Source organism: Archocentrus centrarchus, chromosome 5, assembly GCF_007364275.1.
Source record: "Archocentrus centrarchus isolate MPI-CPG fArcCen1 chromosome 5, fArcCen1, whole genome shotgun sequence".
NCBI lineage: Eukaryota > Metazoa > Chordata > Actinopteri > Cichliformes > Cichlidae > Archocentrus > Archocentrus centrarchus.
In genome coordinates, this window is record NC_044350.1 from 33,713,519 (window position 1) to 33,730,364 (window position 16,846).

At 41.0% G+C, this 16,846-nt stretch overlaps 1 protein-coding gene across 1 annotated transcript in view; it reads right to left on the minus strand.

Moving 5' to 3' along the window:
- The window catches only part of rims4 (regulating synaptic membrane exocytosis 4), a 51,991-nt gene extending 36,825 nt beyond the window's left edge, over nucleotides 1-15,166 (minus strand). The window contains exon 1 of the mRNA XM_030729682.1: nucleotides 14,985-15,166. Coding sequence (XP_030585542.1) covers nucleotides 14,985-15,081 — 97 coding nt within the window. The 5' untranslated portion in view covers nucleotides 15,082-15,166. The remainder of the gene's footprint in view (nucleotides 1-14,984) is intronic.
- Nucleotides 15,167-16,846: the final 1,680 nt, after the last annotated feature.

Here is a 16,846-nt window from a genome sequence, read left to right on the forward strand (position 1 = left end):
AGGGGAACCAATTTTGCTGGTCCTTCCAATGAAATAAATTTAACATGATTTTGGCTAGTTTTCTGATGAAGGACTCACACGTGCACACAAAAACCACTTGTGTAAGCATTCACTCTAACACACACACACACACACACACACACAAGAGAGTCCTGTATCCTCTATTACAGCTGGCACAATAGTGATTTGTTCTCGCCAAGGTCTATATTAGAACCGCAGGGCAGGAAAGAGGAATAACTGGTCCAGAGCAGAGCCTCCAACAACGACTCTCTTTTTTTTTTTAATGAGGAAAATGGCTGAGCAAGGACTTTTGGAAATGGAGTCTGAAGTATCAAGTATAACAGCGACAATGAAATTAGAAAGAAATGGTCCAAAGCTGAGTTAGACCATAATGAAATGATTTCATACTGACGCCGGAGGCCTTTTTTTTAGGAAACCTTCTCCACAATATTCAGTGTTACATACACACACTATAACTTAGACTTGACCTGAAAAAGCACATTTTCTTTTGTACAAGTACTAACCATCCAGCCTCACTCTGACGCCCTAACAGCTGTTAGAGTTTAAAATTTTCATAGTGCCAGATGACAAATTGTCTTGCTTTTGCTGGATTATTGATAATCTGCTGTGCGCTCCACTGGTTTGTCTAAAATGTTTGCTCACTAAGAACGAGGACACAGTAAGGATGTATAGAAGAAGAAAGATTGCATATTTTATTGTGAAAGAAAAAAGTCCAACATCTGTGCGACCACATACATATACCGCGTTGCGGCGCGGGTTCGAGTCCCGGCCCGTCGCCAATTTGCCCGCGTGTCTTCCCCTGTATCTTTTCCCCATTTCCTGTCTCTCTCCACTGTCCATAAAAGCCGCTGTGGCCAAAAAACGCAAATATTTTAAAAGAATAAATAATCTTTAAATATACACTAACACTTATTCTGATAAACTAATCTGATGTAACCAGAAGAGTCTTTGTGTCCTTAAAGTGCCGTTGCAAAAATAATTCTTGGTGGTAAAACTGATTCTCGGGGTATCGTAAATGCCAATTCATAGATGTTTAAAAAAATAATTAATTAATTTTGAAATCAATCCTTTCAATTACGTGCAAAGAGACCACAGACTCCCAGAGCTGTGAACAGAACTGGGAACACTACTGAGGAAATATCAGAGAGTGTATCTTTAAACAGCGATGATGGAACATTTTCTACTCACAAAATCTCTCCAAACAGTTCAGAAGCACCGGGAGCAGAGGACATTTTTCCAGATTAGCCACAGGACACTTAGTCTCAATATGCAGCTATAAAATGCTGCCTGTGGATTCGGTGCATGTTAAATACATCTTTACAGCAGTTTCTCGAATTCATTCAAATAACACGTTCCATAGAATCCCATAAAAAATCTGAATTAGAGCCAATGAGTCTCTTTACATTCAATTACTTGGAGGCAACACTTGTGCAAAAACAGAGATAAACAGCACAGGTTAACCTGAGCTTCATTGACTATATACACACAGTTTAAGTCAAAGGTATTACTAATAAAAAGGGCATTCAGCCCTAATACAGTCTATGAGGATGTGAACACAGACATGTCATGGGAAAGGGGGGTGGGGTGGATAAGTACAGCTGGCTGCAGTCTAAATTTAAATATAACAGATATGAGGCAGCAATAAATCAAATAATGGCCCTGACCAGTGCCCCCCCCCCCCCCCCCCCCCCCCCAATCTGTTTAACCTCTCCTGTGTTTTCATCATATGTAGATCCTGCTGTACCCAAGTGCCAATTAGTCTGCGTTCCAGCCTTCGTTCAACCCTGACTGGAAAGGTGCCCCATCCAGCTCACCAATCAGCAAACTCACCTTGCTGCTGACATCTAATTTAAGGGAAGCACTGATGTCATTCGAGGAGTGCTGAGATATAACGAGAGCAGCCTTCCTCTGAGTCTCCTGCACTTCACTGTTTACTCTTCTTTACTGTAGAGATTCAGTTTGGTCGTAATTTGAAGTGAGTTTGTACTTTTTAGATGTTGTTAACTAGCTGTTTTCATCTTCTGCCTGGAAACCAGGCCACACTCAGCTTTCCACACTCAGCTCCAGACTGTTAGTTATCCCTGGTTTTAGACACACTAGGAGCTGAAGTGTTTCACTTGCATTTTAATATCTAATATCTACAATAATGCACGTTTTGTTTTCTTCCTGTAGAATAGTTTACAGAGATTTTTTAAAAGTTTGTTTTACTTTTCTTAATTGTATCAACACCCGTGTTTGTCTTTTGTAGTTTTGTCTCTTCTTTTTGGCAACAATTATTGTTTTATTGTTCTTAGTTTTATGGTTTTATGTCCCCTTTATCCAAGCAAAGCAGGGACATAACTCCTGAATGTTAAACCTGTCCTACAGTTAACATTTCTGATAGCATGCATCAAGTCAGTGATGAGTTTTCAGACACTCAGTTGTTGTTAAATAGTCCTGCTTCGAGCTGCCTAAACACAAGCATAATAACTATTTTAGCTGCCATGAGGAGATATAGTATCAAATACATTTTGCTGACACATTTAATGCATGTGTCCTCGAAAAAATAACAGCACATAAAAACCTAAAAGAAAAATATCTGTAGAGCAAAAACTGAATACAGTAGATGTTGAACAGAGACACGGGAAGACTTCTGACTTACTGGGATGCTTAAAAATAATACATGTCATCAAAACCTGTTCTTTTTTATGATAAATGTAATTAACTGCTGAGGCGGAGGTCTATTTTGGCTGCAATTCTAGGTCTAAGCACTAACTGTGGTGAGTGCAACCTCTCACCAAGATGACATCCAGCCGAAGCAACAAAAATGAATTCCAAATCGTTATGACCCACAGCTGGTTTTTAGAAATTTCAGAAGATGGGCATAATATAAGAAAACACAGAGGTGAAGAGTCAGGTCACGACACAGGAAAGGAAAGGAGTGAGAGAGGAAAAAAAAAGCAGGAAAAAATGATGACGGGTGAGAGCAGGAGGTGAAGGAGACAGCAGAAAATGAGAGGCAATGATGGCTGAAAACGGTTAGAGGTGAGGGAAGACAATGAAAAATGACAAGAGGAGAAAGGAAGAAGAGGAGACCAAAAAACTGGATAAAAGAGGAAAATAAACAGCAGGATAAAGTATTTTTTCCTGTTAGGTACTATTTATATTTAACTCCTTAAAGACACTAGCAATTTACCAGCAGCAGGAAGTGATGATTTTAACCTGTCATGAGAGACAATGGATGGTGGCTGTCAGAGCTCGTTGGATCAACACATTCAAATTGCCTCTCAGTGACTTCCTGTCATTACCAAACAAAGCACGGCTGTTAACAGGCTGTGGCATTAAGGATGAAATCTCACTCTCATTCATTATGTAACGCTATGTTTGGAAAGGAATCGCAGAGGCTGTCTCGCCTGGCTTTGTCTCCACTTTAAACCCACGTCAACTTGACTTCCTGCTCTCAGGCTGTCACAGCGCAGCCTGTCGAGACAGTCGGGTCTGTTAGAAGTGCAGACCTTCATTTCATTTTTGTACCCCGACCACTTTTTGTTTTAAATTTCCTCAATTCTTTGGATTTCTTTCATTTTTCACTCCTTGCTTCCATTTCTTCCTAGTGTCTCAGCTGCTCTGGAACTACACGAACTTGAAGTCTGCATTTAAACGGACATCACTGTAAGCACACTAAGCGAGTTAGTTGCAAAGGGTAAATGGGGACTGGAAGGCAGAACTTCTACAAAGGGGAGGGGGGGGGGGGGGTCAGCATAACATCCCATTTCTTGGATCGATTATCTAGTATCACTAAAAATAAGAACGCTTCAGAGCGCCAGATGGTTCTAGCTCACTGTCAGCAAGCTGCCCATTCATGTGCAGACCTGCTGCACCAAGAGAACGTTTTTGCAGTAAATATGAGCTGCAGATATCTGATGGCTAGTCATGTTTTACTAGAACCTCATGAGTTGCCATCTGCTGTAAAAGTCAGTTGCATTCACGTCAGATTCAACGACCATCCCGCTAAACGAGGAAGAAGGAGGCAAGTGTTTAAATTGCATTTTATGCCACAAGTGGCAGAGTGCATGTAAATGCAGACCTGCTCTTTACCACATACGCTGACATGACAAACCTGTTACACTTAGGTGCAATTTAATCACTGTGTGAATGACATTTTTGTTTGTTTTGGGTGTTATTTTTAATAAATTGCTACATTTATGAACATCAGAGTTACATCCAGACTTTCGTCTGTGATTGCTTTTAGGTAACAAAACCCCTTTTGTGTGGGTTCAAAGACGCACAGCTTCACTGCACTGTGGATCTGCTGTATTTGGTACTGGATATGAGTGATGTTGGGTTTGTTTGGAGTCCTTTTTTAACCCAATAAAAGGGTTTTTAAATGCATGTTGGGTTCTGTTTGGATCTACACGAGGAAGAGAGACGGCACACAAAGAATCAGTGAGGAATCTGTGGATGAATTCTTTCACTGCAAAGATGATGGTTGCTGAAAGAGCCAATCAACAGCTGGAACAGGAAACATCAGCCAATGATGCTGCCACACACACACACACACACACACACACACACACACACACAGTGGATGTATGTGTGTTCTGTTCTGTGGTGGATAGATAATCCATTTATTATCATAGTAAAGATGGTAACATATAATTTTTTTCCCTTTTTTCTTTGCTTGCAAATTATCATTGCATCTGTTCTGATATTAAAGAAGCCAGAATGTATGGCTGAGGAGTATTGGATGGGTGAATAGTATTAGTATAACTTGTAGGGCAAAGCTTTTATTTTTAATCAGGTTTGATCGGTGAATCAAGGTCCCTTTACTGCTCACATAATTGCTTGTAGGCTTTTCAATAATGTCTGTCAAGTGGCAGGACTTGTCCCTAGAAGGATGCTGCTATTGCCTCGGTTTCCTGTGAATAAACACACACACAATTTAGCTTTGTGTTCAACCTGAATAAGCCTTCAGAGTGAGATTCAAACTGTCTTTTACAAAGCAGTGAGCGGCGTTCAGCACAGAGAATTTGCCGACATCAGATCTTCGTCTTCTCACAGCTCTTTCATTCCCATTGGTGTGAGGATGTCATATTGCATTATAATCTCTGGGTAAGAAATTCATCAAACCTTTTCCTGCCGTGTGGTGCTGCTGACGTGCTTTTTTTTTACCCAGTGGAGAGAAACGCTGCGTTAAAGCAACAACCACTATCATTGTTCCTGAATCAGACTAAAACACACCTGAGAACACACACCCTGCTGCTGTACTGCTCAGGATAACAAATGAACACCTGCAGCCTTTACCCCCCCCCCCCCCCCCCCCCCCTCCTCCTCCTCCCTATAGAATAGACCTCCTTTCCTTGCAGTCCATTTTTTACTCCTGACTTTTCTGGGTCGTCTCTCTAGCTTAGAAGCACACCAGAGACCTCTCTGCTTTTCCTGTCTCTCTCTCATTTCTCTACTAATTCACATCTTTAGCATCTTTTTTCCGTTAAAAACACACACACGACTGCACAGACTTAGTCTTATTTTGACTTATTTTAAGTGCTTTTCCACAATCTCTGCACTGCCTTCTCTTCATACACTTGACCTCTGTGTGACAACAGAACTGAAGGAGAAACTGAGTTATTTTACAGTGAAGAGAAGCAGGAAGGAGGAAAAGGTTAAGAGAGGAAAAACAAGAGCTGCGGGAAAGAAGGGAGCATAAAAGATAAAAATTTTTAAAAAGCAAGAAGGGGAAAACAGATCTTCTGTGCTATTTTACTTTTTTCATCTCTTACCTTCTTCGTCCCTCCTCATGCTCGTCTTGCCACCTTTATCACTTTTGTCCCGTTCCTCCGTATCTATCTCCAGCTGATATCTGACTGATATCCTCTTTCTTCATGTCATTTTCTTCATCCTGCTTCTTTTCTTTACTCGCTCCACTTATGCTCATCATACACAAGTCCCAACTCCCTTCCTCTCAATTTCGCTTCATGTCATTCTGCTCGCTCTCTCTCCTGATTTGCAGACGGCTAATGTCCCAGATCCTCCTTTTAGAAGTGACATCTCGTCTAGCTGCTTTATGAAGCCACAATACCTGATGCATGTTCATACTTCACACACACACACACATTTAACACTTTCATTTCTAAGTTCTTTAACTAACTGGTAGTTTTTTTAAGTCTTTATAGGAAACTTGGATTCTGCAGCTTGAATCCTTTTGTAGATGCTTACTAACACACAGACATCCAACGGACACACACAGCGATCCAAGTCTAACCTGGACGTAATCCCACTCCTAATCTTCACCACAACCCAAAGATTTCATCCTAAATTAGCTAATTAAGGGATAGAATCCTCACTTTAGAAGGTTTTCCTAATTTCTTTCTTCTTATGAGAACATTTCGTTCCCACATGCAAAGAATTACTACAGCACACACTCTCACACAAAGAAATATAGAGTCAATTAATCTCCCAGTACAGCAGCACCAGGAGCCCCTGTTCTGTTCTGTTTCTATTAGAGATTTTTCTCCATCTGATTAATGGCAGGATTTGAATGAACGAGAATAAGCCTCGGATGAAAAAGTATTCTCCCTAAAACACTTAAAACATTATTTTAATCTTTATTCTACAATTAAAAAAAAAAAAAGGAAATGTACTTCTGTCTTTGCTAGTTTTTTCTGCACAGTGTATTTTATTTATTTTTTTAATCAGACAGAAAAATCTACAGTTGTTGAAAACATGAATTTGTATAGCACTGCTTACTATTAACTACTCAAAGCACTTGCATCTATTAATTCAGTTAAATTCAATTCACTGTCATTTTACACGAGCACAATGAAATTTACAGTATCAATCTGGGGTGGCACAACGTGACAGTGCAGAGAACACAATAACAAACAATATAAAATAAAATGGCTAAAATTAGCCATTAGGAAGCACAGTACAATATCATGGAATTTAATATAGGAAAGGGTCAATATAAAACAGCAGCAGATTACAGGCAATCTGTTATTGCAGATAAAGTGTCAGTGTATGCCAGTTTCTAATCCAGTGATTTTGTGTGATACAGTGTATAACTGTGTGTTTAATAAACTGCGTATGATAAAGTGCTTGTAGTGTGAGCCCTGAGACACCAGTACCCTTGCCCACTTGGCAGTGGATCAGACAGATAATGCAATGGTGAGTGTGGGCACGGGTGATGTCACGCACACGCTGGATGCAGCATTTAGTAGGTGGGTAGGTGAATATGCAGAATGCATGGGCAAGGGACAAGCTTTTTGGAACCAGAAGATATCTGGTTTCCATTTATAGTCTGAGCAGTACTGACCACACTTTGGTGGCTCACAGATAAACAGTCCACATGGAAAACAAAAGCGGGATTGCGTATGCCAGAAAGCAATCTGAAAACCACTGGTTACTGTCCATGTGTCTGATTTTAATGTTTATCTTCATAAAGAGAGACTGGAGGAGGAACAGAAAGTCTTGCCCTTGATAACTGCAGGCTACACCAAAAGCCTCATAAAACTAACTGTTCCTAGATTGTGTATCAAAGTTGTTTATAAAGCAAAATCTGATTTTAAATTTTAGACTGATTTTACACAGAGACTAACTCAGAAAATGTTAGGTATTGTTGTGTAGCATATATAGACATAGACATAGACAAACTTTATTGTCATTCAAAATTGCACCATACAGTGCGCATTAGAACAAGATTTCATTGCTATAGGTTCAGTATGTATATATAGTATGTATAGTGTTATTAGAAAGCACTGCATCAATTTTCATTGTTATGCAGATGATACTCAGCTTTACCTATCAATGAAGCCAGATGACACACATCAATTAATTAAACTGCAGGAATGTCTTAAAGACATTAAGGCCTGGATGACCTCTAATTTCCTGCTTCTAAATTCAGATCAAACTGAAATTCTTGTTCTCGGCCCCACAAATCTTAGAAACATGGTGTCAAACCAGATACTTACTCTGGATGGCATTACTTTGGCCTCCAGTAACACTGTGAGAAATCTTGGAGTCATTTTTGACCAGGATATGTCCTTCAATGCACATATTAAACAAATATGTAGGACCGCTTTTTTGCATTTGTGCAATATTTCTAAAATTAGAAACATCCTTTCTCAGAGTGATGCTGAAAAGCTCATTCATGCATTTATTACTTCTAGGCTGCACTATTGTAATTCATTATTATCAGGCTGTCCTAAAAGCTTCCTGAAAAGCCTTCAGCTGATCCAAAATGCTGCAGCTAGAGTACTGACAGGGACTAGAAAGAGAGAGCAGATTTCTCCCATATTGGCTTCTCTTCATTGGCTCCCTGTTAAATCTAGAATAGAATTTAAAATCCTTCTCCTCACATACAAGGTCTTGAATAATCAGGCCCCATCTTATCTCAAAGACCTCATAGTACCATATCACCCCAACAGAGCACTTCGCTCTCAGACTGCTGGCTTACTTGTGGTTCCTAGGATACTTAAGAGTAGAATGGGAGGCAGAGCCTTCAGCTTTCAGGCCCCTCTTCTGTGGAACCAGCTTCCAGCTTGGATTCAGGAGACAGACACCCTCTCTATTTTTAAGATCAGGCTTCAAACTTTCCTTTATGATAAAGCTTATAGTTAGGGCTGGATCAGGTGACCCTGAACCATCCCTTAGTGAATTACTTATTTTTATTGAATTACTTATTTTTATCGAATTACTTATTTTTATTGAATTACTTATTTTTATTTTTATTCTTCTTACTTATATGTGTGTGTATATATGGTTGTAGGTACAAAATACATTTCACTGTGCATTGTACTGTGTATAACTGTGCATGTGACGAATAAACACTATCTTATCTTATCTTATCTAGTTATGCTGCTTTAGGCCTAGGCTGCTGGGGGGTTCCCATGATGCACTGTTTCTTTTCATTCTATTATAACCCACAATGCATTTAATCATTAGTTATTATTAATCTCTGTCTCTCTCCTCTCAGCCCAGCTGGTCACAGCAGATGACCCCCCCTCCCTGAGCCTGGTTCTGATGGAGGTTTCTTCCTATTAAAAGGAAGTTTTTCCTTCCCACTGTCACCAAGTGCTGCTCATAGGGGGTCATTTGACTGTTGGGTTTTTTTCTGTAATTATTGTAGGGTCTTTACCTTACAGTATAAAGCGCCTTGAGGTGACTGTTTGTTGTGATTTGGTGCTATATAAATAAAATTGAAATGAATATAAATAGATGATTGAGAAACACCAACAATAGCTGTATGAAGCTTACGTTATACAGTTGATTTCTTTCAGCAGATGCACATAAGTCAGAAAAGTCACAAATATAATTAAAATAACTGTTTCTGCATCAGCTGAAGGAGGCACCAGCTCAGAGTAAGATGCAGCAATGCATTTTGAGAAGCATTCATTAATCACATTGCTGAATTGGAGCATTTCTCACTATGTTATTATTCTCTTCACTTTCATTTAAAAAGCACAGCTGAGTGCAACACGCGGACATTCGGCAGCAAAGTGTATAAACTCATAACCAGAAGGAGAAAATAAGAAAATCTGTGGGTCACCAGATTATCCCACAAAGCGGTACTTGCGCTTTACAGCATGAAGTTACTTCTGCAATGACCTCCATTACTGTGAGATTCACTGAGGCTCAAACAAATGATGAAATAAATGGATGCACTGATGATTGGCTTTCATGTTTTACATTAAGTGTAATCCCAGAGAATCGTCTCAGCTGTCAGTCTGCCACCTAAACGGTGAAATCTGACACCTGAGCTGCTGGATAGCACATACGTGGCCCACATAAGGCCGTGTGTCATCATCTGGGACATACACTGTAAGATGAGGTTGTTTACTGTTTGTTATTTTTAACTATCAGGGAAACAATCAAATCATCCAAAATTTGGTGGTCGGTATAAATCAAACAAAATCCTGAGGTTTTAGCTCACTGGGATTACTTGTACATAGACTGCCCTCAGTATTTGAAACTTCCCCCATGTTTAAGCATAATTTAACAGTACACAGTAAATCTTCTTTTTTTTCAGCTGCTCCTTTTAGGGGTTACCACAGCCTGCTTTCATCTCACCCTCTTCCTAACATCCTCCTCTGTCACACCAACCCCTCTACATGTCCTCCTTCACTTCATCCATAAATCTTCTTATTGGTTTTCCTCTTTTCCTCCTGCCTGGCAGCTCAATATTCTACATCCTTTTTCCACCATCGCTCCTCTGCACACATCCAAACCATCTCAACCTTGCCTCTATAATTTTGTCTGCTCAACCTGAACTGTCCCTCTGATATACGCATTTCTAAGCCGGTCCATTCTGGTCACTCCCAAAGAAAATCTTAACTATAACCAGCATCTTCATCTCTCTCACTTCCAGCTCGACCTCCTGTGTTTTTAATCAGTGCAGCTGTCTGCAAACCACACATCATAGCAGGTCTCACGACCATCTTATAAACCCTCCCTTTCACACTTACTGCTGTCCTTCTGTCACAAATCACCCCTGACACTCGCCTCCACCCACTCCACCCTGCCCACGCTCTCTTCTTCCCCTCTCTTGTGTCCTACCTGTTGCTTTGGATGGATGACCCCGAGTACTTAAACACTTCACTACCTCTGCTGCTTTCATCTTTCATCACTGTCACACCTGTCTCCCTCTCACTCACATGCATGTTTTCTCTCTTACTTCTGCTGACTTTCATTCCTCTTCTCTCCAGAGCATGCCTCCACCTCCCCAGGCTCTCTTCCACCTGCCCCCCTGCTCTCACCACAGATCACATCGTCATCTGTGAACATTATAGTCCACGGAGGCTCCTGCCTGACCTCATCTGTCAGCCTGTCCATCACCATTACAAACAAGAAGGGACTCAGAGTAGATCCCCGATGTAACCCACCCCCACCTCACCACTGTGTTGTCTTCATACAGATCCTGCACCGCCCACACATACTTCCCTGCCACTCCTGACTTCCTCATAAAATACCACAATTCCTCTTTTGGCAGCCTATCAGTGCAACACCTTCTGACCTTCTCTCTACTTCTCCATCAACACTCTCAAAGCAAAAACTGCACCTGTAGTGCTCTTTGTTGGCATGAAGCCATACTGCCTCTCACTGATTGTCACCTCTCTTCTTAGCCTAGCTTCAACAGCTCTCTCCATATCTACCTTACAGTCTATATGGCAGGACAAAGAAAAAGCATTATAATGCTGTGATGTCATTTGGGGATTTCCATATTTTGTCAGCAATATTTTACAGTAAAAAATAAATGTTGTATTTGTCATAGAAACCTAATCAGAGCTCAGTTTAATTCCATTCTAATGAATTCAGTTTTCAGTATTACACATGTATAATAAATGCTACTGACCAAGAGCAGAGTCCAAATATGCATCTGTAGCCTTTTTATGGTGTTTCTGTCCCGTTCAGCTTCTGTTGGAGTAGAAGCTGTGGTGTACTGTCAGTGACCAAGCAAACAAACAAGCTGACCACAGGTCAGTTTGCAAACTCGTTAAAAATACTGAAAAAAATAAATACTGACTATTAGAGAATAGAATGTGTAATGAGATCTATCTGTTGTGAAACCTGTACAGTCTTATATACCTATAACTTACACTGAGGGCAACCAAAGGTAACTGTCTACATTTCAGCTGCAACATTCGGTTTTAACACACACTCAAACACACTGAAGCCAACCGAGTTTTTTCTCATCATCTGACCGTCAAGACAAAAAGCTGTGATGACTTAAATGTAAATCCACCACAGCAGCAGGAGGAAGATTTTCAGACAGGCGTACTCTCCTAACTCACTGCTATTGCTTCACTTGTTCTTTTGTGTTGGTAACAGAACAGCACTCTCCTTCCTGTGCTGTCAAAGAAGAATATTTGAATTAAATTGAAATGAAGTGAGAGAGAGGACAAATGAAACAACGAGAGCAAAGGAAGAGGGACGAGAGCGAGGGGGGGAAAAAACTAGAAGTCAAGCGATTAAAAGGCAATTTAAGGTGGAAAGACGGAGTTAACCTGCAAACAGGAATTTAAAACTGCAGAGTGAAAGCTTGAGAGAGAGACAATGAGACAGAAAAGGGGAGAGAGAGAATTAACCTGCAATCAGGCCTCTATTTAGCTGCAGTCAGCCACAATCAGCAGCCATATTAGCATTTAATTAGATGGAGAGCCACAAACCACGGCCTGTCGCTTCGCTCTGATTACCTCACACACTGCTTTCATATTTCTGTGTGTGCGCATGCATGTGTCTTGAGACTTACCTGTGTATTTGTACCCTCATACATGCATACCTAAAATGGCAAATGCCTGTAGATATAAATTTGTCTAGAGATGGGAATACATCTATTTGTCAATGCATGAGTGCTCACCAAAGAGTGTGTTTGTGTTAGTGTTAGACTGAGCATTCCTATGCAGCGTTCACACTGAAAAAAATGACTGAGCATTAGTTTTGATTCGACCTGGATGCACCCGAAGAAACCAAAAACAGTTGGCGAAGTTTGATCTGCACACTCTTTGCAAATATTGTCACAGCTTGTGCACCGAATATGCCCCCGTTCATCAGCTTGTTTTAGGCTGGGACTAATAAAACCTACACCTTTGACCTTTATGCTTTTACAATACAATCTTTGCTTACTATTTAAATATACTGTATGACATGAATCCCATATTTAAACCCCCATACAACAACACTCAAAGAGCAACATCATCATTCAGCTGCTGCTGCTGTGTTTAAGTTTCCACTAAAATCCATTCTCCTTATTCTAATTTTGGTCTCTGCCAACTCCTAAGGGAAATATCTGACCCTTAAGATGGTAAATGATCACTAGATTAATCAGCTACACTCCGTTTGGTGCTGAGCAAGTAGTGTGCACATTTTTCTCTCTCTGTTAACGGCTGAGGCCAAAAACCGTGCTCAGCAGGCGGCGAGCAGCTGCAGGTTATATTTCCCTTTAGGTTCATCACTGCAACAACCATACAACCATACACTCTAACGCCATACATTGGTGAACAATCACTATGTATATCATGTATACACTATATATATATATATATATATATATATATATATATATATATATATATATATATATATATATATATATATATATATATATATATATATATATATATATATATATATGAAAACAAATAGTTACCCACAAATATGTGTGTGTTGTTGTTGAGCAGGAACAGGCGTGCACAGTATTCCTAAAAACAGCCCTTTGGTAGCCTTTAGCTGCTGCATGTCTTGGTTTGAAAATGACTATGTTATTATTTACTATGTAACCAGCTGTAACAGGTGGGCTCAGCCGGTACTGGGTCATCTTCCAACTATTCCAACACGTCCAACTGTGTTTGAAAAAAGAAAAATGCAGGATACTGTCGACTGCGTCTTTTAGCTCTCCTGTTTGATTTAGAAATGTCTGCAATAAAAATTCCAGCTTTTACAATCACAGTTAAAATGTCCGGATGAAGATTTCATATGTATGTAAAGCACCTGCGTGTTAGTCTGGCCCAACAGCTTTTGGAACTCTGCTTCCTCTGCAGCATGTGGGTCTCCATGTTAACTATAAGCAGCACTTCTCCTTGTGTGTGTGTGGACAGCACTAATAAAGGCTCGTGGTTAAGAGCTGGTTTTAAATAATATTGTTTTTGGATTTAGATTTTAACAAATGGGGGCAAGTCTTCAAAATAGAGCGAGAAACTTAACAAATAATTCAAGACTCATTTTAGGTCATTTTGAACTCCTGCAGCTTAAGAAATTTTCACTTAATAAAAATATTGCTCTTTTAGCCTTTAAGTTAATTTGTGAGCACATGTGATCTGATATGTGTCACTGGAAAATTAGAAATAAATAAAACTTGATAAGATTTAGAAATAGAGTCACCGCACAGTTTGCCTTGTAAAGCTCACTGTCCTCCAATATTACTTAAAAAAAAAAATACTAGGCAAAATAATCCAGTATTAATTTGGCTCTAGGAAAGATACTAGTACTGCAGTTTACCAGGCAGGATTAGTACGACAGTAAATCACAGTTAATGTAGTTTGCAATAATACCAGTTCAGAGCAAAATACATTACATCATCTAATGCATCCAGTTTGAGGAATTACTTTATCCTACCAACAATCTCATCAATGAAAGTGGATATAAGTATGCATGGGCTTTGCTGTCTTTCTGCCTGTGCACGGCTGCACTGACGGCCTGAACACTGAGAACCTGACAATGAAAACACAGAAGAATGAACATGTACGTGGCATACAGCAGCACAGAGACGAGCACATGACATGCAGCACATAACCGACCAGAGGAGCACGCACACAGACACACACACACACACTGTCAATATCACTGGTAAAGATTTCAATTTTATTTTATATATTCAACATGTCTGCTGTCAGTGTCAGAATAGTGGAAACACACACACACATAATTTATGCCCACAATGCTGCCAAAAGTCCAACACACTAATACCAGCACACTCTCATACCTGACAGAATACTTTGATTGACAATGACAACCAATGCCACAGGAGTCTCTGCAGACATGACATCCATATTTGTAACTTTAGCGCCTCTAGTGGGGCACATAAAGACAATGTGGGAGCAGAGAGGCCTGCTGATGGTGTGAAGTAACAGGAGCCTTTTAAACCAGGACTTTTTTTTTAATGATTTTCATTTTTACTCTGTGCTCAGTTAGTTTTAGTAAATAAAAAAAAAAAAGTGTTATTATTTTTACTGCCAGATACCATTTAAGAAGCTGCTCCCAGAGAATGTGTGATATTTTTAAATGAGCCCCCATTCATTATAAAAAGATTATAGATAAAATATTTATTGTCTTAAATTTAAAAAAAGCCCACTAGGTTTCAGACCACTGCTGAAATGAGACATTTACATAACTGTCAGCTTTCAAGCAGACATGGTGCAAATAACATGCCTTGAGGCAAATGTTTTTTGAATTAATGCATCAGTCCTGTGCACGTGTGCATATGCACCACTCACCACCATCATCCTCATCAAAGGAGTTCATACAGGGGAAGTAGATGGCGAGGGCCTCAAAGGACGCCGACAGACTGATGCGGCTCTGCGACCTCTCCATGTAGAGGCCCGCCGTCGGGCCCGGGTCGGCCGGCTTGGCCAAGCGCGGCTGGGCATTTTTCACGCGGAGTACGGCTCGCGGCGTCTTGGATGGTTGTCAGCTGCCCCCCACGGCAGATCCACTTCACCCCAAAAAGAACAGTCAAATGAGAACCCCAAGGAACTCACACCGACTTGAATCGGTGCAGAAAGTTACTTGCAGTGACTTGTTGTTGTTCCTCTTTCTCTGTATGAGAATTCAAGCTCCCCTGGTGCTTGAAAACATCAAAGAAATAAAGAAATGTGTAAAATATGTGTCAAGGTTGCTCACTTTCGGTGAGGTAAAGAGTTCTAAAGAACGATACAGTTGTTTATGGATCTATCTGTGACTGTGTGCCTCACGGTTATGTCTCTCTTTTCCTGTCATCTCTCCTCTAGTTTTTGCTTTCTTGCTTGTTGATCCTCGTGTGCATCCTCCTGTTCATGTCTGCCTCGTCCTCAGAAGTCAAAATGAGATTCAGGTGGACTTACTGATGGTGCTGGATCTCACCTGCACCATTAAAACCAGATCTCGCTCTTTTTGATTCACAGCAAAACTCCCTAAACTCTGCACTCTGCACGCCTGTCTAACATCCTCTGTTTGTGCATTCAAAGCTCGAATTTCTTCTTTAGATCCCGGTGAAGAAAGGAAGATGTGAGGAGATACTGATGGTGGAGGTGATGCAAACGCCCAGCAGGAAACGTGTTGCTTTCCGACCGAATCAAAGCTTCTGGTTCCCGTCGCTCAGCATTGTTAATTCCTTCTTTGGACAGAATGAAAGCATTTCATTCAGACAGAGAAACTGACCACGAGACGCCAGGAGCTGCTGCCAGTCTGCTTCATTTCCAAGCCCAGAACATCAGTTGTGGCATCAATTGCAACTGAGGGCAATCTGTTGCTTCTGCTCTGCTTTGAACTGTATTACAGTCAACGTTCTGCTGTAAATGTTCTTAATTTATTTCTGTCAGCATTTGTCGACTTCGTCCTCCTCCGTCAGTCCCGCACTGCTCCGGTGCCGTGCCGATGCTCCACTGACTGTCTGCTCCAGAGACAGGAGAGGACAGAGAGAGCGAGCAAAAGAGATGCGTGAGAGAAGGAGAGAGATAGAGAGAGGCTGCACTGTTAAACAGCTTGTGCGTCTGACTGGACTCATTCATTGGCAAGCTGCATGGAGAGGGAGACAGAACGGGGGGGGAGGGGGGGGGTACGGGAGGGAAAAGCAGATAGGGGGAGCGAGAGAGAGAGACAGAGAGAGAGCAAGGAGGCAGGAAAAAGGAGGGGGCAGAGGGGACAGAGAGCAGACTGTTGCTGGCAACCCGTCCAATCAAAATGTGGATGAGAGAATATGGGTGTGGCTTGGGGATTGTTGAGGCGATGTAGGCCAGTGCAAGTCTACAGCATCTCTCACTCACTCTGTTTCTCTACATTAGTAATCGTTAACTTCTTTCCAGACAATATCATCAGAAATCCACAAATAAAAGCCAGCAGCAGTTTTTACAGTTCTGAAAAATCATCTTTCTTTATATTCCTCTGATGTAGAACATTAGACTACAAAGATGAAACTTAGGCTTGATATGATTTAAGGCCCACCACCCGCAGGAGGCGTCGCAGGGGTCGGGTGCAGTGAGTGTCGGGCGGTGGCCAAGGGCGGAGGCCCTGGCGGACCGATCCCCGGCTATCGAGACTGGCTATTGGGACATGGAACGTCACCTCTCTGGTGGGGAAGGAGCCTGAGCTAGTGCGTGAG